Raw genomic sequence first — 22446 nt, forward strand, 5'->3', positions numbered from 1 at the left:
TGTAGAGAGAGAAAAGTGTCACTGAAGCAAATAGATTATTAATAAAACAAATACAGGGGTGAGGCGAGTACTGCTGGCAGCTCTTGAGCTCATTTTTCTACACAGGTTGATTTCTCAAGAGGATGCTCTTGTGCTCGTGGCTGGATGTGTATTGTGTGTTGTTGTTTGTTTTGTTTTTTTAAGAGCCAGGCCCCTCAGTTAAGATGGGCTTCCGTGACTGGATTGGTTTTAGACGTACAAAAACAACTGACGGTGTCGCGATTCGTGCAATTGTAACGGATCTCAGCAATTCGTTGAAACTTGTTCTGTTTATTGTTTAGTTTGAAAGGACACACACTGTGGATTCTTCCTGTTGACAGTTTAGGCAAAAAGACATGTTGAAACCATCCACTCTGATCTTCTCAAAGCTCTTGTAGCTGGCTTGTGAACAATGAGTTTCTCATGCAATGAACTGATATATAAACTGTTTTTATGGGTAATTGTGTTGATCCTTGTGGTTAATGTATCTCCCCCACTCTATATAAACCCTTCTAGCTGACACCCTGTGACTCGGCGTTGTCTGTCGCGGGTCAGGGGCTGCTGAGATTCTGCCCAAATCCAAACACCACTTGGTAGTTTCATTTTTCTTTCTGAATTCCAATTTGGTGAAAACAAATCTGAAGTGTTTTGTCTTATGGTTTGTACTTTTGTTGCTTAGTTTCTGTTGGCCCCCCACTGTGCTTTCTCTTTGCAGGTTTTCCTTGCGTTAACTGTTTAAGCTGTTCTCTTGTATTGCCTCGTTTTGTTATCCATGAATTTTTAATAATAAAATATGTATTTTAAATCTAAATCTTCCCCCTTCTTACGCAGAAATTTTAAACCAAGATGGTTACTTTGTCTTGTTTCTAGCACCAGAGGAAAACGCTAAATAATGGAAAGTGTTTTTCATTCGGTAGTGTTAATGCTTTAATTTGACGTAGACATGAATATTCGATAAAAATAAAGGTTACTTTTACAAATTACTTAAAGGGTGTCTGAGAGAGAAAACCACACTGTTTTATCCAGTACTAAAATCCTGGACAAAACCATGGAACTATCTTCACAACAGCTGACTCGCACTAGACTAACCAAGAATGTCCTGTGTTTGAACCTGCAGGTCTCAAGATGAGGTGGAGGATGGTCTCTTGTTCACCTCACCCCCCTCCTGTCCATCTTAAGATTTATACTGTTTGAAGTCAGCAGCCCATAAAGGCTCTGTATTAGTTTACTGAGCTTTTGGGGTTTGCGAGGATAACAGGAGCCTCTTTCCCCAACCCCTTTTCCTCATGTGTTTGATCCCAAGGTGCAGGATGTGAGGATGGGCTGGTCAGCTGGACCTCAGCACTCTCAGGGGTAAAAGGGACCAGGCTGGTTGCTAGGGAGCGGAGCCTGGGAGTGAGGCAGTCTAGCTTTAGCTCTCCTCTCCTGAAGATAAACCATCAATCTCATCCTGGTCCCCACCAATTGCCATCCAGAAGGCTTTGGCTACCTGAAGGGTGAGATTTAGCACAGCTCCATCAACCTCAAAAATGTATTCTTCATGTTCTCGATAGCTGTAGCTAAAATATAATAACCATCCCTTACCTTCTCTGCATGAGCCTTCCTTTGCTCATGTGGTAATGAGGAAGCTTTATCTGTTGTAAGTAGGGAGAGAGGGAAAGGGAATGAACTCAGTCTTGTGCTAATGCCACATGATGGGATTACACTCTGACTCATACGACAGGACACAAATTTCCTTATTAAGCCAATGGTATGCATTTATCTCACAATTAGGCTGCTTTGTACTGTTCATCGATGTTTGCTCACCTTTCATCTCTTTCAGCTTGGTAAAGAGTCTCTCAAAATTCTCCACATCTGCATCTCCAGCTGTGAGGTTAGCCAGCTCCTGAATGTCCATGTCTGTCATAGGGTCTAGGTGACATTTTGAAACGAATGTCAGTCAGAAAGAAATATTACACTGCATTCACAAATTGCATTATTAAGGCTGACTTGTGCTTCTGCACTGAATCAACGCAGACTACGACGAAGCCTGCACCAGTGCCCTACGCTGTTTGAGTGTGCGTTGCTCTGCAATTACAGTGCCAATACATTAGGGCTGAATTGCAAATATGCAGTATGCTAGGCTTTCTCTGCTCATCTAGCAAGCATCTGGAGCTTTTAGACTCCAAACGTTGAAAAGCATAAACCAAAATGAGGATTTTGCTCCATTACTGCCCCATAGATGGGTAATATTGACTACTTAAGGTGGAAATGTCTCCTAAATGAAAGTAAACACAGACCAAATGTGCTTTAAAATTAAACAACTCAAGTTACAAATGAGTTTGTGTGGTAATTTTAAGACAAGCTTCTGAATTGTCTTTTAATCAAAACTTTGCTCCTTAACCGACACAGCACTTCTGATCGTAAAGAAACCAGTGAGAACAGTGTTGTTTCACCACAATTGCAGACTTTCCCTTTAAGTAGTTCAACCTACTTTTCATTCTGTGACATCCAAACTGATGTCTGAGGAAATCTCACACCATAAATTTGCAGCTGTCTGCAGTCTCTAGTGTGGAGAAAAGGAGTTCATATCTCTGGACTTCCTTGGTTATTCCTCCTCAGGTTGTCAGGCTGTGTTGGAGGGTTTGTGGGCTCTATGGGTTGCTTACAGCGAAGATTTGATGCAGAAGCATAAAGTGCCCTTTACATTTACACTTGCAAACTCACCTACTAATGAGTCCACCTGCCCTGTACCTTGCTGACAGCTTTCTGTCTTCTGCCCTTCGGTGTTTTCATCGACATTGTTAGACTGAGGCTGGAGAGGCTAAAACAAACAGGATAAAATATACATATATGTATATATAAGGTAACAGGATTGGAAATGATAAACTGGGCTGTTAGAGTACAAAGAGTAACTGTAATCTTTTCATCTTAGTTTCCTACTACCATAATAAAATAATAAAAATTGCCTGACCTGTGCCTCCGTCATGGGCCGTGGATTGTTGTGACGAGATGCCACTAAACTGCTCATCAGACCAAAACCCTGATTGTGTTCTGTTGAAGAAAAGTGTGTTTAGCTATAGACTTAGGAAATATTCAGAATAACCAATAATAACAAATAATATACATCCAAAACCTCACCATCCTTCATCTCCACACTGGACCACACATTAGCATTCAGAGCTTGAACAATCCTTTTTACTCCTGTGGACTCTGGAAAGTCATCTGTTGTTTAATGAAGAAGATTAACATATAGAGGGCTGCTGAAAGGCTCCACAAATTACTGTAACTGATCATATATTGTACAGGAGCATAACACATCTCACCATCTTCATCAGGCAGTTCCTGAGGGTTGAGCTCTACCAGTTCAAATGCATGGGCTAGACACCACTGCTGCGCTTCATGTCTGCTCACTCCTGCAGCATTAGACGAGGAGAACCATACCATCGTTATATATTAATGTCTATTTAAGTCTGAACAAAAAATCCTATATAAATTAAACCTATTTATAACCAATCTTCTAGACCAGTCTGATATGACTCATTAAATGAGTGCTTTGATAAAAACTGTGTGTGTGTATTACGAAGCTTGGCACTAATAATGTAGAGTCATGAAGTTCTTTATAGTGGTAAATCTTCCATTCTCACATCTCACATGTAAATAAAGCAGGCTAAACATAAACAGTTGTCTTCTAGAAGACTAGTACTCACCATTTTCACACACACGGTCACACACTAAAATCAGCACCTCTGGAGCCAGGTCGTCCACCACCGACAACCATGGTGTGAGACAAGAAAGGCTGTCTTTCTGTAAACCAGCAACAACCCAGATCAAGAGGGTTTAAGAATCCAGCGATTCAACAAAATCCATAAAACAAAACGGTTTACTGCGTACTCACAGTTTTACTGTCAAAGTAGATGAGGAACGCCTGCATGGACTGGGCAATCTCAGAGTTCATGTTTAAAGGACTTGGCACAACACAAAGACTGACATTGGCAGTGTAATATTTGTTGTTGATTGTCCACGGATACCAAACCACCACATCATCTCTTTTTGTGGGTTCTGGTAATGCTGACGTACTCAAAATCTCTAAAGAGTTAGGGGAAAGCTGTGTTAATTAAATCAGTGCAATGCAAATCAATGTGACAGCAGGGATGAAGAAACAATCACATTAGTATCAAAATCCTACTCCAGTCAAAGGTTTAAAACTGGAAAATGTGACATCATAACATTTTATCTAATGATACAGTCAGTATTCCAACTTTAACTCGGCAGAAATGGATATGCTGGTCTTCTTGAGGTCAGAACATTTGGGGTTTAAGATCTATTCCAAATAGTTAGGTGGTTTTGTAACTAAAACACTGTACTGTTTTCAAATCACAGTGTGGGTTCTATCTGAAGTTAAACACTGCCTGCTGCTGGACATAAGCTGTACCTCATCCTTTATAAAAAAAACTGGTTCAGGCTCTGGTTCGTACTACTCTCAATCCACACTGTGATATTCTACATTCACTGTCCATTTTATCAGCTCCAGATCATACAGGTGCACTTCGTTCTGTGTCCTACAATTACAGACTGCAGTGTTGTTGCTCTGCATACTTTGATAGCCCATTTTTCACTGGTCAGAACCCCCACAGAGCCAGAATGATTAAGATAGGGGGTCATACTCAGTGCTGCTCTGGCACTGACATCGCCGTGCTGTCAGTGTGGGTTGTGATGTTATGAGTGGATCAAACACAGCAGTGCTCTTAGAGTATTTAACCCCTCAGAATCAAAAGTGGACTCTGAACAGTCAACCAAGTAGAAATACTCGGCCACAGCATCCATCCACAGTCCACTGATAAAGGTCTAGACGATGACCAACACAAACTGCAGAAACAGAGGGGCAACTGTCTCTTGACATCAACAATATGGACCAACAACATAAGTGCATCAAACTGAGTGGACAGTGAGTGGACACAGGGTTTTAAAAACTTCAGCAGCACTGCTGTGTCTGATCCACTTGTATCAGCACAACACACCACCTTACACCACTATGGGTGTCTAGCCCATGCATTTGAATTGGTAGAGCTCAACCCTCAGGAACTGCCTGAGGAAGAGTGTGAAATTGGGCTAACAAAGTATTCAGGGCAACAGATGGACTAAATTGTGTAATTATAGAACTACAAAGTGCACCTCTATGGTCACTGGAGCAGATATAAATGGACAATGAGTACAGAAGCAAGGTCATTTTAATGTTCTTGCTGATTTGTGTATACTATAGTAAACCTAGGCTGAGTCTCAAATGGCTCCCTGGTCCCTTTGTAGTGCACCCTTTTAGAGCATGAAACTGTGCTTTCTATAACCGTAATATAGCCCTACGTACGGTAAATGGAACACAAACCGCTCATTAGACATACAACGACTCTTCACGGTGTACAATTCGTTATTTAGCAAAGTAGTGCACTACATAGGGAGTACGAAGTCATTTGAGACTGTGCCTTAGCTAATGCATTAATATTGTGCAAGCCCCAAGCCTTAAGCAACGCATCCAACTGTCGATTACCACGAACGAGACAAACCTACTGTCTTCGTTGTTTTAAATTTTGCTGCCATCTGTGGCTGATATTCTTCCAGAATGACAAAACAGCAGTCGAGGCAACCTAGCAGTGTCAGCTTAGTTTTGCTAGCTCGCTAACTGTTAGCCAGCTTTCTGCTGCTTTACTCACGTCTGACAAGCTCCTCTTCTTTAAACCCAGAGTCACAGCTCGTTATTAAAATACAGGGTAAGACCGTCTTCTCGTCTTCTGTATCTGCGGACATGTCTAACACTCGTTGAGAAACACAATATCACTCTCAGGTCTCCGGCTAATAATTCCCCACTGCCTTCAACCTCCACTCTGGTCTGATGAGTCGTTTAATCAACGACTCGACTCATTAAATCGGTTATTTCAAGTGAACGTGCGGAACCGACACACACACAATTCAAAGTATTTTGTGATAGTTGAAGTTCCTTTGGAAAACCTGTCCATACACACACTAGTAGCACAGATAACCCACAGCTGCATACAGTTTTGTATTGGGTGTCTTGCTCAAATGATACCCCAGTCATGTATTTTGAGGTAAGAAAAAGCGCTGTGAAGTTCTTTCTCCTACTTCTTCTACACAAGTGCATATTTTAGTGGCAGAGGTGACAAATTCATCTCATGAAAATAAAATTAGGGCGGCACGGTGGCACAGTCACACAGCTCCAGGGGCCTGGAGGTTGTGGGTTCGATTCCCCTTTCCGGGTGACTGTGAGGAGTTGGTGTGTTCTCCCTGTGTCTGCATGGGTTTCCTCCGGGTGCTCCACTTTCCTCCCACTGTCCAAAAACACACGTTGGTAGGTGGGTTGGTGACTCAAAAGTGTTCGTAGGTGTAAGTGAATGTGTGTGTGTCTGTGTTGCCCTGTGAAGTACTGGCACCCCCTCCAGGGTGTATTCCCGCCTTGCGCCCAATGATTCCAGGTAGGCTCTGGACCCACCGTGACCCTGAACTGGATAAGGGTTACAGATAATGAATGAATGAAAAAAAAAAAAAATTATATCACTCTATAAAGAGGAGATCTGACTTTTATCGACTGGGCATTATGCATATAATTAATTACAATTAAATAGTTGGGGCGGCACGGTGGCGCAGCAGGTAGTGTCACACAGCTCCAGGGACCTGGAGGTTGTGGGTTCGATGCCTGCTCCGGGTGACTGTCTGTGAGGAGTTGGTGTGTTCTCCCTGTGTCTGCGTGAATTTCCTCCCACAGTCCAAAAACACACGTTGGTAGGTGGATTGGTGACTCAAAAGTGTCCGTAACTGTGAATGTGTGTCTGTGTTGCCCTGTGTATGACTGGCGCCCCCTCCAGGGTGTATTCCCGCCTTGTGCCCAATGATTCCAGGTAGGCTCTGGACACCCGTGACCCTGAATTGGATAAGGGTTGAATAATGAATGAATGAATGAATTGGATAGTTATCTTTCCTGTCATTCATATTTGATGCTTGGAACTCCAAATCATAAAACTGGCATTGTTATGTTTGCTTAATGGTATTTAATCTTTTCTTTTACTAATTTTGCTATCAATTTTTTATCAGTCTCTACTCCAAAATTTCCGTTCAATTGCCATGAACACTGAGAATGAAGATGATTTTAAAAGCCCGGTATGTGGAGTGAAATCATGGAGATTATTTTTACTTGTATTATTTATTTTCGCCACATCTGGAAATGTTACTGGTTACTGTAGGGTGACCAGACGTCCTCTTTTACCCGGTCCTCTTTTTTAGACTTAAAAAAATGTCCGGCCGGAATTTCACAAACGTCCGGGATTTTGTTTTTCTAGAGCTTACATAGAACTTCGAGAAGTTTCGTTCACAAACTAGTCCCGCCCTCCCCTACTCCGATTGGTTCGCTTGAGTGAGAAGGGGGCGTGGTGAAGTAGCCTAAAATCTTCTGATTGGACGGTCTGACTGTAGCGCTACCGTTATTGGTCGATAACCTTCTCTGTAAACATTTAATTGGTCAGTCTGCACGTCAGTAGTCCTTGTTTACGTCAGGCAAAGCTCATGTACCTACCCTCATCTCGAGCAGCTATGCCGAAACGTAAATGCAAGTTCTCGGATGAATTAAAAAAGAAATCCCCATGTTTTGTGTAGCAAATAAAGGTGTAAAAGGACCCCCCCGAGACGTGTCCTCTTTTTCACCATCTTAAATCGGGTCACCCTAGGTTACTGGCCATGCATATTTAATTACTAATTCATATTTCATTGTGAAATGTTTGTAAAATCTTATTTCGATTTATCGTTTCATATTTAGCTGAAAAGCCATCAGATACAGGATAATAAACAGAGTACAGTACTAATAAAAATGTAATGAGAGAAAGTGTTGCTGCAATGCCTTATGTTGCTACTTAAGAGTCGCTTAGTTTGTGAAGGAGTCGGCTTCGGTTCGTGAGCTGAGTCTTTTGGAGTGACTCACTGAACCGAGTCGGAAGGCTAACCGGGACTACCAGCCGCAAACACTGACTGGTTTACGTCGCACTTTCTCGTTCAAATTAATCAAACACCAAAATACATTAACGTTACAACACGTTAATATGAGAGGCAAATGTGTTTAAGGGGAATAAGTATGACAGACAAACGAACAGAGACAAAACGGGGAGCTTAATTTTTTGGTTTGCTTTCTTAAAACCAGCAAAGTTTAGGAGAGTTTCGTTGCCTTAGCGACAGTGCGGCGGCTCACTGTGACCAAGTGAGCGCAGGGATAGTAAATCTTAGCTAAGGATGGTTAATACGTTCAAAATGTACACGTAAAAGGAGTTTTAACTTCGCACTTGTTCATAAAAAGTTTAGAGAATGTCTGGCAGCCTTCATAAAGGAGACGAACTTGGGCAAGTTCTGGTTCAGGTAACATTAACTCAACTTTTAAAATGGCCCCTTCTTTAACGGTTTGAGATTTGAGGTAAGCTCCTGGATAAACAATCCGTGTTATTACACTGACCGAAATGTCCCACTTGTTCTCTGCGTGTTTCAGGTGCAGAATGATTTGGTTCAGCTGAAAAAAAGGCTGGGACGGACAGCTGTGTCGCAGCAGAGAGAGACTCTGGACATTCAGACGTTGGACGCAGCTATAGCCAGGACAGAGAACTGCATTAAGGTCTTTTATTGTGTGAGAGTTACCTCTAAAGACTAGACTGCCTTATGTTGTTGTGTGTTTTTCATTCTTATTCACTTTTTCAACAATATAGCTTGGGTTAGTAATATTATTTTAACAATTATGTTAGTGTACACGGTGAAGGGGAATACCATTTTCAGACAAATTTACTTTTGTTTTTGTGCATAAATCCACTTCTTATTTTAACAGATGCTGCGATTGACTTCGGACTAGGAAAACCTGTCTCTAAAAATGTTTGGACATTTTGTAAAATGCATTCATTCATTCATTATCTGTAACCCTTATCCAGTTCAGGATTGCGGTGGGTCCAGAGTCTACCTGGAATCATTGGGCGCAAGGCGAGAATACACCCTGGAGGGGGCGCCAGTCCTTCACAGGGCAACACAGACACACACACACACATTCACTCACACCTACGGACACTTTTCTTTGAGTCGCCAATCCACCTACCAACGTGTGTTTTTGGACTGTGGGAGGAACTCGGAGCACCCGGAGGAAACCCACGCAGACACAGGGAGAACACACCACACTCCTCACAAACAGTCACCCGGAGGAAACCCACGTGGACACGGAGAGAACACACCACACTCCTTACAGACAGTCACCCGGAGGAAACCCACACAGACACAGGGAGAACACACCACACTGCTCACAGACAGTCACCCGGAGGAAACCCACGCAGACACAGGGAGAACACACCACACTCCTCACAAACAGTCACCTGGAGGAAACCCACGTGGACACGGAGAGAACACACCACACTCCTTACAGACAGTCACCCGGAGGAAACCCACACAGACACAGGGAGAACACACCACACTGCTCACAGACAGTCACCCGGAGGAAACCCACGCAGACACAGGGAGAACACACCACACTCCTCACAGACAGTCACCCGGAGCAGGAATCAAACCCACAACCTCCAGGTCCCTGGAGCTGTGTGACTGCGACACTACCTGCTGCGCCACCGTGCCGCCATTTGGGAATAGAGACTAATTTTATTTGAGCTGCCTTTTGCTTGTACTCAGAATAAAACCACTCTAGATAAATAAAGTTATTAATTTTAAAACGTGTGACCAATAACACAGATCTTGCAGAGCATTTCACAATCTGTCCCAAATTCATACTTTTAAATAGAGGGGCTTTTGCTGTATACATCTGCATGTTTTTGACATCAGCTGAACTGGATAAGTGGTTACAGACAAGGAATAAATGAAAGGTTGATACCATGACCTATAACGGATAGTTCTTATCCCTGTGCTGTAATGTTGATGGTCAGTAATATGAAAAGCAGTTTGTGTGGTTACATGACAATATACTGTAACGGTGAGATGAGGTGTACATTTTCCTTTCCTTTAAATTGGTAAATAATGTTTTTTTTTAATGATACATTTTGGTATGAGACCCACATTGGAGTGGAATAAAAGTGATTTACTCCTTCCATTTAAGTATTGGATGTGCCAAGCAAATTATTGGTTTCTGTATTTATAACTTGTTTTGGAATATTCACTTTTTTCATACAGAGACGAGCTGAAGAATATCTAAAAGCTGTTAATAAACAAGTATTGATCCTTCCTATCATTGAAGACCTTGAAAACAACACTAGAAAAATTGCCAAATGGTATAACATACTGTCAGTTTGACATGACCTAGTTCAGAAATATTACACATACAGTTTGTCTACACAACAAAAATGTCTTGAATGGATAATTATGTTGTCAATGCAATAGGCATCCACCCCTCGAGACCATCCCAGACATACCGCTTCAGAAATACCTGGCTGCTGGGGTTTCTCCTGGGGAAAAGGTTGGTGTCCTACATTCCCCAACCCTTGACAAATTTTGATTCTTACTGGAACACTTGAGTTCATATGGTATGTGTTTTCTTTACAAGCACAAGGCAGCATTTACCATGCGTCTGCTGTACAATCCGGCTCATCCAAAAAACAGAGAACTCATGCAACAGAAGTATGGCATTCACCTCCCTGATTTGCAGAAGAAGAGTGGGCCCACAGTGAGTTAAAGTTTCTCTGCCATATGCCGTTGGTTCGATAATGGTCACTTTTAAACTTTTCAGGACATATCAGTGCCCAATTAGTGATCTTATCAATATTATGTCTGTTCAGCTTATCTGCCATCTGCTATAAAGACAAATAGATGTTAAAGGCTACCAGCCCTATGAAAGTGTCAAACAAATAAATACAGTGGAATCTGAGTTCCTAACTTGTGTTTATTGATAGTCAGAAAACATGTTATTTCTTACTAATTGAAGGAATAAGGTTTAAAAGACCGTTGGTCCCCCCCCCCCACAACAGTGTTGGGAAACTCTAATAGGCGTCTTGCCTGTGACGTAGATGGTGGACAACAACTCTAGAAGCTGCACTTAATGTAATGCAGAATGACGAAAAGGTGTGTTGTTTTTGGCTGCAATCATTCAATGTACAGTGGGACATCTGTGCACAAATGGCCCAAAGATCCCAAAATATCCAGAACATGGACTAAATTTGTCAACTTTAAACGGGCACTTTGGAAAGGACCATCCGCTCACTCCGTTATCTGTAGCTCATTTCACTGGCGCTTTTCCAACAATATGGGCATGTAAGGACACCAACGGAAGGTGTTCAAGAGCCTCTGTAACATGGAGGTAAACAGGGTAAGGACACTCACTTCGCCTGTTTTAGTTGGTGTTAGTTAACGTTAGCTTGACTCGCTAAACTCGGTGGCTCAGATTATACTCGGCTACGTAGCTGCATTACGGAGGTTTATAGTGTCGGATGAATTCGAGTTCGACTTCGATCACATTTACAAGAATAACGGTACCTCTACATTTGAGTTTAGCTTATTGCTAGGCTATTGTCATGAATAATGGTGGTTATTTAGCTAGATACTGTCATAACAGTCAGTCATAACGGTGTTTTACCGCGGCGTTGTTCAGCTGTTGTCCACCAGTGACGTCACGGTTGCGTTCAAGAATTTCCGTAGCGAGCTCGGGTTTTTCCGTCAATTTAATAAAATTGTCAGTTTTAAAGCAAATTAAGCTGCTATTTTCATTTTAATTCATACTTATATCTGTCAGTAACTACAATAATGTGAAATATTCATGGAGGTCCATTAAGTGGTGCTTAGCATTTAAGATATTTTCATAGTTTTGTGACGCTCTGACATTATACTGTTACTTAATTCCCTTTATGGCTAAAATGCTCTTGTTCTTGAAGCTGACTTCATTTATTAAGATGTAATGTAAATAAATGCATATAGTGCAGGTCATGTGGCTGGGTAAATTGTCAATAGTGGGCCAGTAAAATGGACATGAAAGCAAAAAGACATTCTTTATATCTTCTCTGCACAATTCTCATATCCATTCTAATGTTCATTTATTCACTTTTATTTTCTAATTGTGTCTAAATGTTTATTAAGTATATTCTATGTATCCTTTTTCATTCTATTTTATCTTGCATCTATACATTCAAAACATAGGTAGTGTACATGTACGTTTTGTACCTGAAAAGACATGTTCAACAATAGTCTTAAGCTCAGATTGTGGTAAATGTAAATATTTCTGTGTTTTCATGAAATGAATAGTTTTATAATATAGAGAATATAAAATCAATAGCGTGGACACACCCTGAGGACACTGAAGTAGTGTGATGTAGAGGTGCAATTACAGATTGCAATCAGTCTGATCCTTTATATAATTTGTTAACAGCCTGTCCTTTACCGCTGTAATCAATTGTCAGGACCCCCACAGGACCACCGATGAGGAGGTTTTATTTGGGTAGTGGCTCATTCTTAGCACTGCAGTGCCCCTGACATGGTAATGGCATCTTAGCTTGTCTGTGCATTGCACAGAATGGATCTCACAGAGCAGTGCTGTTGGAGTGAAGACTATGGCTGCATTCAAATTACAAGCCTCATTAATCAATTCTGATTTTTGCTCGTTTGTAGCTATGTTGAAGGTTCACATGTAAATTACCTGTTTCTGTCCGTAACGTGACTAAATCTGTTCCTGAAATGACGTGCACTCACTAATATATTTATACAGCTCTGTTCTGATTGGGACCCTAAGCCCTGCGTAGTGCACAGTGTTGGTCCTTAAAGGAAATTTAAGTAGTCTTTAAAATTACAGTTGCCGTGATGTTTCAATAACATCAGAATTCTGAGAATATTCTCGGAATAATTCTGAAAAAAATCTCAGAATATTTGAGTAAATATATAATATAATCAGGATATGTAGAGAAACACTGTTTGGGTTATTATTTATTATAAAATGTAGACAGACAGACTAACAGTCTGTGTGCCGTGAGTGAGTTGTGAAAGAAGCAGTCAGTGACGTGAACAGAATTATTTATTAAACGCATCCACACGACATGACGCCTAACCCCTGTCAGTGCAGCCCCTGACTGAGATGCATAAGGCTTTAGTTTATTGTACGAGTCCGAGCCGTAACGCCATGGAGCCTCATGGCCGCGCCGGAGTTCCACTCGCTCTGGATCCATCATTTTCGTGATCATTACATGCCACTACATGCCACGGGTTCGTGCACCGATTCAGGGTTTAAATACTAATCACACTGTGGTCCTGGTGTGGAAGAGAACTGAGTGTTTATTCCTGAAATCTATACCATAGTAAGATAATTGTAATAAGTTCACTGTGTGTCTGCTCCATTATATTCAGTGAATTATTCAGAGACTTTTTTCTCAGAAATTATTCAGAGATTTTTTTCTCAGAAATTATTCCGAGATTTTTTTCTCTGAATTATTCCGAGATTTTTTTTCTCTGAATTATTCCGAGATTTTTTTTTCTCAGAATTATTCCTAGATTTTTTTCTCAGAAATTATTCCTAGATTTTTTTCTCAGAAATTATTCCGAGATTTTTTTCTCTGAATTATTCAGAGATTTTTTTTCTCAGAAATATTTCCGAGATTTTTTTCTCAGAAAATATTCCGAGATTTTTTTCTCTGAATTATTCAGAGTTTTTTTTCTCAGAATTTTTTTCGAGATTTTTTTTTAATATTCTCAGAATTCTGACTTAATCTCTGAATTTTTTTTTTTTTTTGTAAAAGTAAAAATAAGGTTTCTTTAAATGGCAAGAAGACCTGCTACAATGGCAATGAGCACAAGTAAAACATATATGTTGGATGATTTTTGTACTGTGTTTTTATACACATTATACAGTATTGTGCAGAGCAATAATAGTTTATTGGCTTTAAAAAATCAAGAAAGAATATTAGAATAAAAACAAATAACATTACGGTAAAGGTGATATTCTGTGTGTGAATGTATTGGTTTAACCCTTTACAAACTTTCCATCATTGCCGTCCAGTATTATTTGAAAGTTATCATACCTAGATTTACCTAGAGAAGATAAATTATTTTAAATAATAATAATCTCAGGTGCCTAAGACTGCAAAGGAGAAGATTCCTCTATTTCTTTATGAAGTTTCAATATTCAATCTGCGATAGCTTGAGAAACGGACTCCAATTATGAGCATTTCTCTATTTCATCGCCATTTTCCAGTCGCTGCAGCATCTAATTAAGATGGATTCCCAGTAGTTATTTGATGGTGGCCAGAATTTGTCTTATGTGACTGTTGCCTTAAACCCAACGTATGTCACATAATGCTTCAAAGTAAGCGATAGGACAGGCCAGTATTAACAGATGACTCTAGTCGGTATGCTTTCAAACAAGAGATGTGAACTGAAGGTCACTTGCTTTGGCAGTGACATTGAAAACGTTTGTTGGTAAACAAATTAATCTTTTCAAAGGTCACCATTTGTTTTAGTGCTCAGGGCTTTTCTATCCACCCCCCTCCACCCACCCACCGAGTTCCCCGTCTGCGATGTCCCTCTATCTCTGTCATCCCGCGCCTGTCAAGGAGGGGACAAAGGCTGTCAGGATGCTGCGGTGGACAATGGTAGACTTGGCTGGCGAGAGCGGACAGACGCAGATTGCTGCACATCAGCATTCTCCGGAGGAGGTACCGGCGCCTGATTGCAGTTGTATGGGCCGCTGCTTTACAGCTGTCTCAGGACAGGTGCCGGTACCTGTTCCCGCATGCCAATAAGACAGCCGTGGTTTACCCAGCCGGCAGTCGCTGGCGCTCTGCCCGCTGTCTTCAGAGCCTCCGTGCCAGCTCTCCTCAGCGGCTCTGAAGCTGCTCGTTCCTGCTGTGGCTGTTTCATCGTCCTGCGTGTACCACTTACACAGCTGTGCGCCTTTCAGCACACACCTGGCAGGCACTGGTAGGGTGTCACAGAGCTCAGTGGGGTGAGACCAGACAGGCCAGTAAAGCTGGAAGAGGAAGAGGAGGATGAGGACGAAGAGGAAGGGATTGAGGGACTATAGCCGAGACTGTGTAAACTCTATTCGCTATGCCGAGATTTATGTAGTTGCAAGCAGTTTTAAAAAAGACAGCGTCGTCTTTATTTTTAGATATCATTCCATTTCATTCTTGGTTCTAATAGGCTGTAAAATAGCTGTAGATAACATCCTTTTATCTGGTTCTTTTCTTAATGACATTGCATCCTGAGGTAATGCTTTTCTGTACATAATGAGCAGTTTGCCTGATTGACTGGTAGTCATTAAAATGACCCGTCTGCTGAGATTATGAGAGTCAACATTACCTTCTTGATAATGCAATCTCCTGGACTTCCCCTGATTACTTATTTCTGTGATGAATTATTGTGGAGCACTTCTTGCCTTTTGATTCATGAGCTGTTTTATGGCAATGAGGAGGTAGCACCATTTTGGGCATTGCTCTGATGGAATTTAATTCTCGTAGATCTCAAACAGCTGTTCACTCGAGAGAAACCGAGAGAGAAATAAACATTTTGAACCATGCTCAGAGTCTCCAGAAAGCATTGCCAGCTTGTGATTGATTGCTGGAGGGAAGGGGGCTTATTGGCTAGTTTACAATGTCATTAACTGCCTGTATCCTAGCTCCAACTTTCTTTTAATGAATGCGGAAAATCTGTTGGTTGTAATCACACAACATCACTGCGCTCCTTCACAAACACGCTTACATTCGTGGGCTCAAGCAGCCAACAAAATAAAGGGAGAGTGAGAGGGAAAGAAAAGGAAGAAACCATATTTCTTGACATCTACAAGCTGCCACCAGCCTGATTAATGGATGGCCGTCTTGCAGCCTTTTACAACAAAGTTTGTTCAGAGGGAGAAATCTAGTCAGTGACCCGGAGCTAATAGCATTCTCCATGAGCAAGCTATTGAGTGGAGTGTGTTCCTGTTCTGTTCTCCATGTGCTGTTGGTTTTGGCTGCGGAGCCTGCAGGCAGATCATTTTTTGCCGTAGTGAGACACAAGGCACTCGTTTAATACCCCTTGCTGTAACACATTCAATACAAAACCTCTGACCTCAGACCACACAGCTATTGATCTGAGCCTATTTTTACAATCTCATTGTATATGTACAGTGTCCTTTATGGCTGTTTGGAGAGATTCCCATTGTTTACACTGTCACACAATTTTAAAAGAATTTGAAAAGTGTTTGATAGGATTTGATATAATGCCTTCCCTGAAAAAGTCCAAAACTGTGCCTGTCTCTGCAGGTGGGAGCCCAGAAAGTGGTCACCAGCCCTGGAGTGGGCAGCTTAGCAGTTGTACCTGCAGGCCTTCGGAGCAGTAACCTACAGCCTCCACCACCTCTCTGTGAGGAGGACATGAAAGCCGGCAAGATCACTTGACTTATGAATTAATCCTATAAACTAACCAATAATACGGCATTTTTAAAGACTCTGTCCACTCACTGCCCAATCTGTTAGACTCACCTACCTCGTTGGTCTAATTTATAGATATAAAATTAAAGAAAGTAGATCATCTGTTGCTGCACTCTTTGTATGTGTCAGTCTTTCATCTGTCGTCACGAGATGTTGCCCACAGGTTGCTGTGGGCTGGATGTTCTTGACTGGTGGACTCTTCTCAGTGAGGTTTTATAACTCTATTAGCCCTGATGTGTCTGATCCCCCTCTACTAACAAGTCACCACAATGTTAATGTCACTGCAGCACTGAGAATGATCCACCACCCAGATCATAACTGCTGTGGATGTCCTGATCAAAGAAGAACAGGGTAAAAGGGGGCAAGCAATGTATGCAGTGTGACAGATGTACTACAGTCTTTAATTCTTTTATGGTCAGTGGAACACAGAATGGACAGTGAGTAGATAAAAGACGTAGTCATAACATTAAGGCTGACATATGCCCTGTGTCTGTGTGGGTTTCCTGCAGGTGCTTCAGTTTCCTCCCACAGTTTATCAACGCATCTTGGTAAGTAGATTAACTCTGCAAAAATGCCCAGAGGTATGTGATTCTCGGTGATGGACAGGTGTACATTATTCAGGCGGCACTCCTTCCTTGAGCCTCTTGATCCTTGGTTTGCTCAGTACACACAGTGACCCTGATCAGGACGAAGCAGTTAAAGAAGATGAGTGAATGTATGAATTAATAAAAGAATGTGAAGATCACTACTGAGCTAACTTTTACCCATTCATCTGCCCTTTCCTTCATTCTAACAGTTTGTGTTCTTTTACCCATATGGATACTTCTATTTCTCCTATTTCTTCATAGTTCCTCGTGGGTTTAACCTGATTTCTTTGTAGGTCTAACAGAGAAGAGTCTACCACCCACCGCAGCTGATCTCAGCTTGGTGCGGCCTCTTGTTAAAACCAAGGTGGCCTTATTGCAACACAGAGAAGACAGCAGTAATGCTATGATAGGTCAAACTTATTCCTTACTCTCAATTCATATCAGTATTCTGTAGATGTTATAGCTGAGGGAGTCTGCCCAGGACTAAGTGATCAGTGTTTATCAAATTAAATTGCCACCATTAATGTATCTTATATATATTTGATGTAGTGATATATTGATGATTTAAGGTAAAGATGTATTATTCTAAAACCCCCATGGTGTGTATTTATATTTACCACAAATATTTATAAAGTATGATATAAATAAATTGGAGATTATTAACGCTAAGGTGGCACGGTGGCGCAGCAGGTAGGTGTCGCAGTCACACAGCTCCAGGGGCCTGGAGGTTGTGGGTTCGATTCCCGCTCCGGGAGACTGTCTGTGAGGAGTTGGTGTGTTCTCCCCGTGTCCGCATGGGTTTCCTCCGGGTGCTCCGGTTTCCTCCCACAGTCCAAAAACACACGTTGGTAGGTGGATTGGCGACTCAAAAGTGTCCATGAGTGTGTGTGTCTGTGTTGCCCGGTGAAGGACTGGCGCCCCCTCCAGGGTGTGTTCCCGCCTTGCGACCAATGATTCCAGGTAGGCTCTGGACCCACCGCAACCCTGAATTGGATAAGGGTTAAAGATAATGAATGAATGAACTATTAACGCTGAAAATATTGGCTGATCAAGAGGTTCTACGCAAGCAGTAGAACCTAAATAGCACTGGTCCATAGTAGAAATCAGTGGCACTGATTAAATATGTTAAGGAGTATCTGAGATCTAGCCCAAGCCTTTTTTTTAACTGTAGATCAAGCTGGAATGCTGCTTTGCTCAGATGTTTTCATCTGCGTGTTTTACACAGGTGTGTATGAAAGAGTAAGAAAACAGCAGAAAGATGTGATTCAGAGCAAAGATTTCACACAGGCCCACGGCATCCCTCACTCAGAACGTTCATCTGCATGGACCACTGTCACTCCACCTCCTTCTGCTGCTTCTGATAGCAAACCCCCCCAGGGGACAGCAAGACTCTCACCACTCAACGCTCAGGTATTACAAGCAATGTCATATCAGTAAATTAAACTTCTCCAGTAAAGTAGCTGAGAATAACAATGTACGGTGGGGTCCTGTGGCTGTTCAACATTATTATTCTTAGAATTTAAATCATGGGTAAACATGGGAAATATATTATTAAACTACATTGTTGTGCCTTCTTTCTTTTTGCATTTTCCATGTGCTTAGTGTGTTCCAGCTCTGCCACCTACTCCTGTTGGCAAACACTGCTTCAGCGTAGTAGAGGGCCGGATTGACCCTCATGCAGTAGATTTCTCTGCATTTAAGGAGCATTACTGCCTGCACTGGGGGTCACTCATGGAGACTCTGTGGCAGCTGGAGAGACTCATGCGGCAATTTGCTGTGCCACTTGCCCGGGTGTGTGGTGAAAGACTTATGGCTCTGGAGCGGAGTGGTGTGTTGGACTGGGGTAGCGGGAGTGTGGAGCACCTTCTCTCTGTACTGGAGAACAGAGAAGAGGTGTGGGAGCTGATGAGACAGCCGGGCCAGCGCTACAAGGGTGAGGGAGGCCGACAAGCAGCCGCTGTGCGAATCCAGACCTGCTGGAGGCGCCACCAAACGCGTTCCGCCTACCTGTGGCAGCAGAGGCGCAAATGGGCGGCTGGGACCATCGCCATCTCCTGGCTGCTGCACGCCCAGGCGGGACGTGTGAGGAAGAGCCTGCAGGCGACCCGCCTTCGTCAGCTGGAGAATTACAGAAGCAGTGCGGAGGTGAGGCTTATATGCAAGTATTTTGTGTATCTCATTAATGAGTAGCTGAATTAGTCAGAAATACATGTTGGGGAGGCCTGATAAAAAGTGGCAAGGCTAACGTGGTACATACAGTTTTTTTAAAAAATGCTGCCCCGCAATATTAGAACATCAGACTACAGCCTGTTGCTGAGAGCACAGCAGTCTTCATCCTGCTTCATCCATAGAGGGATTTAACAAAGATGACAACACAACAATACATTTCACTGTAAGGCATGTGCCTGCCTACACACACAAGAAAGGAAATGATGAACAACACAGCAAAAATTTAAATCTAAACTTAATAATACTCTGGGGAGGCCTGGTGATGCTGCAAATTAGCTTCCCACTCCCCTGGGGTTCTGGGTTCAGTCCTTGCCTCAGGTCTCTCCCTGTGAAGAGTTTAATATGTTCTTCAGGCACTTCGGTTTCTTCTCACATGTGAGTGTGTGAGTGATATGGTGATTGAGACTGATGCTCAGCCCAAGGCTTGTTCCTGCTTTGCACCAAATGATTCCAGGTAACCTCTGGAGTGAGAGCAAGAACACATCACTGTTTTCTCTTGGCTTTAGACATGGATATATCCAGATTTCTCTTTCACAGGTGCTCTAGCTACACCTTTTACCTGCATCACAAGCTTTAAATTTAACATTGATGCAGTGATAAAGGTGGTTAAGCAGATGTCTGAGGGCAGAACTTGTTGGAGTGTATAAAGTCTGGACTTAAATCAGTGGTAAATTGGGCACAGGGAGAGTTAAGGAACAGCACTGTCTCCTCCCTCAAGATCCACAATTGAAGTGCACTTGAACAAGGCATGTAACGCCCAAAATGCTCCCTGGGTGCTGGGAAGTGTGTGTGTGTGTGTGTGTGTGTGTGTGTGTGTGTGTGTGTGTGTGTGTGTGTGTGTGTGTGTGTGTGTGTGTGTGTGTGTGTGTGTGTGTGTGTGTGTGTGTGTGTGTGTGTGTGTGTGTGTGTGTGTGTGTGTGTGTGTGTGTGTTTTCGTTCCCTGCTCCTAGAGAACTAGGTGTGTTTGTGTGTGCTCGCTGCGACAAATGGGTTAAATGTGGAGACATAGTGCATAAACTGTATTGCAACAGGCAGTTGACATATTCTGGGGCTAAAACCCACAACCCCAGGACCTTGGAGCTGTGTGACTGCAACACTAACTGTTGTGCCACCATGCCGCCCTCAAAACGATTCATGTATCAAATAAATGCATTAGAGTATTATCAATTTTCGAGCCCTCAGAAGACAACTTAAATCCCGCCAGTCACAATAAATCAAGGCTTAGCTTTTTCCTGCTTTTCCGCCACTTAAACGAGACTGAAACAAATGAAATTTTCCATGCAGAGGGCCATGCACAAGGACTGATGAGATTACACGAGCCTTGCCTCACACACCCACACGACAGACACCGTCGTCTCCATTTGTCAGAGCAGATGTCTTTTCCGCGCTGTCATCCCTGTAACATCTTCATAAATGTAGCATGTCTCTTAATTAGCACCCACGCGTTCATTTGTTCTTACCATCACTCACTGCAAGAGCAGACAAGGAGCTTGTGTATGTTTCCGCCCTTTAAGCAGTCACACTCTGTTAATTAAACCTTAATCTACCCCTGGCAGAAAGCATCATGTAGCCTACTAATTGAATTAATATAGTGAAGATGCTTAGAAGTATGCTCTTATCTGATTTAATGAATGTGATTTATGCTTGAGTTGTCACTGAAAAGCTCAGAGAGGGTGTAATTTGCTGCCTTCATGTTTTTGGCGTAGGACCGGTGAGGTCCGTGTGTTTGTTGGTTGTCACTTCTCATGTTTCTGTTGTGTGTTCTGTGCTGGGCAGTCTCTGGCAGCCAACTGGACCCACCTCTGCACCTCCAGGAGGACCATTATCCATATACCCTCATTAGGTACGACATCTCATTCCCCGGAAATATCTCTCTCTCTCTCTCTCTCTCTCTCTCTCTGCACAAAATTCAATGCTTGAGATGTAGACATATTATTCATAGTATTTTAATGTGGTAATTTATTGAAAAATATGTGATTTACATTTATTTACAGTGGTATTCTTAGTATTCAGGGTCCAAAATATTTAGTGGATGTTTATGTGTCTTTTGCATATTTTACTAGTAACCCATGTTCTTTAGTTTCCCCATATGTGCTTGTTATTAGAAAAAATGGCCAAAACCATAACTCTAAACTAAACAGGGTCACGGTGGGTCCAGAGCCTGCCTGGAATCATAGGGCGCAAGGCGGGAATACACCCTGGAGGGGGCGCCAGTCCTTCACAGGGCAGCACACACACTCGCACATTCATTCGCACACTCGCACCTACGGACACTTTTGAGTCGCCAATTCACCTACCAACGTGTGTTTTTGGACTGTGGGAGGAAACCGGAGCACCCGGAGGAAACCCACGCAGACACAGGGAGAGCACATCACACTCCTCACAGACAGTCACCCGGAGCAAACCCACGCAGACACAGGGAGAACACACCACACTCCTCACAGACAGTCACCCGGAGGAAACCCACGCAGACACAAGGAGAACACACCAAACTCCTCACAGACAGTCACCCGGAGGAAACCCACGCAGACACAGGGAGAACACACCACACTCCTCACAGACAGTCACCCGGAGGAAACCCTGTTTCCCTCCCATGCAGACACAGGGAGAACACACCACACTCCTCACAGACAGTCACCCGGAGCGGGAATCGAACCCACAACCTCCAGGTCCCTGGAGCTGTGTAACTGCGACACTACCTTTGATTCCTATAACCTCTGCTATGAAGACCAGTGAGTTTGCAAGTTTCTCTACAGAACATTGTACACTAAATTACTGTTTACATCTGAATTTTGCAGACAGTATTTTAACAGCATCTGTTACTTTCACTTCTACTTCCTCGCTCAGAGCATATAGTCAAGGACTGGGTTTAAAGAACTGAATTTATTGATGAATTCCACATCGTACTTGAACATTAGGTCAAAACCCCTGTAGGTAAATATCAGGTGTGTGTGGATAATATAGAATAAAAGATTTGTTGATTACAATCAGTAGGCAAACTTTAGTAGTCAGAACTGTCTGTGCTGTGACCTGCGCTCAGTGGGTACGGCAGATGATAAAGTAAAGAGTGCGAATGGTAATTAGCAGCAGATGGAGTGTTGTATTTACACTGGGGGTGGTTGAGGCTGTGTGAGCTTGGATAATTAAGAAGTTGAACCCTATTGTTTTTATTGCCACACTCTGATAGTTCTGAGGCATTTAATCATTTGATTACATTTATGTGC

At 42.5% G+C, this 22446-nt stretch overlaps 2 protein-coding genes across 6 annotated transcripts in view; one reads left to right on the forward strand and one right to left on the reverse strand.

Annotated features, from left to right (window-relative positions):
* Nucleotides 1–772: 772 nt before the first annotated feature.
* Nucleotides 773–5884, reverse strand: aagab (alpha and gamma adaptin binding protein). The gene is made up of 10 exons (XM_066684270.1): nt 5706–5884; nt 3896–4086; nt 3708–3804; nt 3324–3413; nt 3139–3222; nt 2972–3051; nt 2725–2821; nt 1825–1929; nt 1603–1652; nt 773–1507 (listed from the first exon to the last, which is right to left on the reverse strand). Exons 1-10 carry the CDS (start codon nt 5797–5799, stop codon nt 1430–1432), a joined length of 966 nt encoding a protein of 321 aa, XP_066540367.1. The 5' UTR covers nt 5800–5884; the 3' UTR covers nt 773–1429.
* Nucleotides 5885–5992: 108 nt separating this feature from the next.
* Nucleotides 5993–22446, forward strand: part of iqch (IQ motif containing H) — a 36906-nt gene continuing 20452 nt past the window's right edge. For 3 of the 5 annotated variants that reach the window (XR_010804573.1, XM_066685746.1, XM_066685749.1), the window contains exons 1-11: nt 7968–8406; nt 8534–8656; nt 10198–10295; nt 10405–10480; nt 10568–10687; nt 16239–16359; nt 16916–16954; nt 17287–17403; nt 18219–18403; nt 18596–19138; nt 20999–21065. Coding sequence is in view for 4 of the 5 variants with exons in the window: in XM_066685746.1 (XP_066541843.1) it covers nt 8356–8406; nt 8534–8656; nt 10198–10295; nt 10405–10480; nt 10568–10687; nt 16239–16359; nt 16916–16954; nt 17287–17403; nt 18219–18403; nt 18596–19138; nt 20999–21065 (1540 nt within the window). In the remaining variant the exon portion in view is untranslated. Of the gene's footprint in view, nt 6099–7967; nt 8407–8533; nt 8657–10197; nt 10296–10404; nt 10481–10567; nt 10688–16238; nt 16360–16915; nt 16955–17286; nt 17404–18218; nt 18404–18595; nt 19139–20998; nt 21066–22446 lie in introns of those variants that run through there. The other 2 variants (XM_066685748.1, XM_066685747.1) reach the window with 2 other exon arrangements.

This window comes from Hoplias malabaricus, chromosome 11, assembly GCF_029633855.1.
Source record: "Hoplias malabaricus isolate fHopMal1 chromosome 11, fHopMal1.hap1, whole genome shotgun sequence".
Lineage (NCBI taxonomy): Eukaryota > Metazoa > Chordata > Actinopteri > Characiformes > Erythrinidae > Hoplias > Hoplias malabaricus.

Coding starts and splice junctions, on each gene's coding strand:
- aagab (XM_066684270.1), bottom strand. CDS start 5,799: ATGTCCGCAGATACAGAAGACGAGAAGACGGTCTTACCCTGTATTTTA. Junction 3,052..3,138: donor CAGTGTGGAGATGAAGGATG/GTGAGGTTTTGG, acceptor TTTCTTCAACAG/AACACAATCAGGGTTTTGGT. Junction 1,653..1,824: donor CAAGCTGAAAGAGATGAAAG/GTGAGCAAACAT, acceptor TACTTACAACAG/ATAAAGCTTCCTCATTACCA.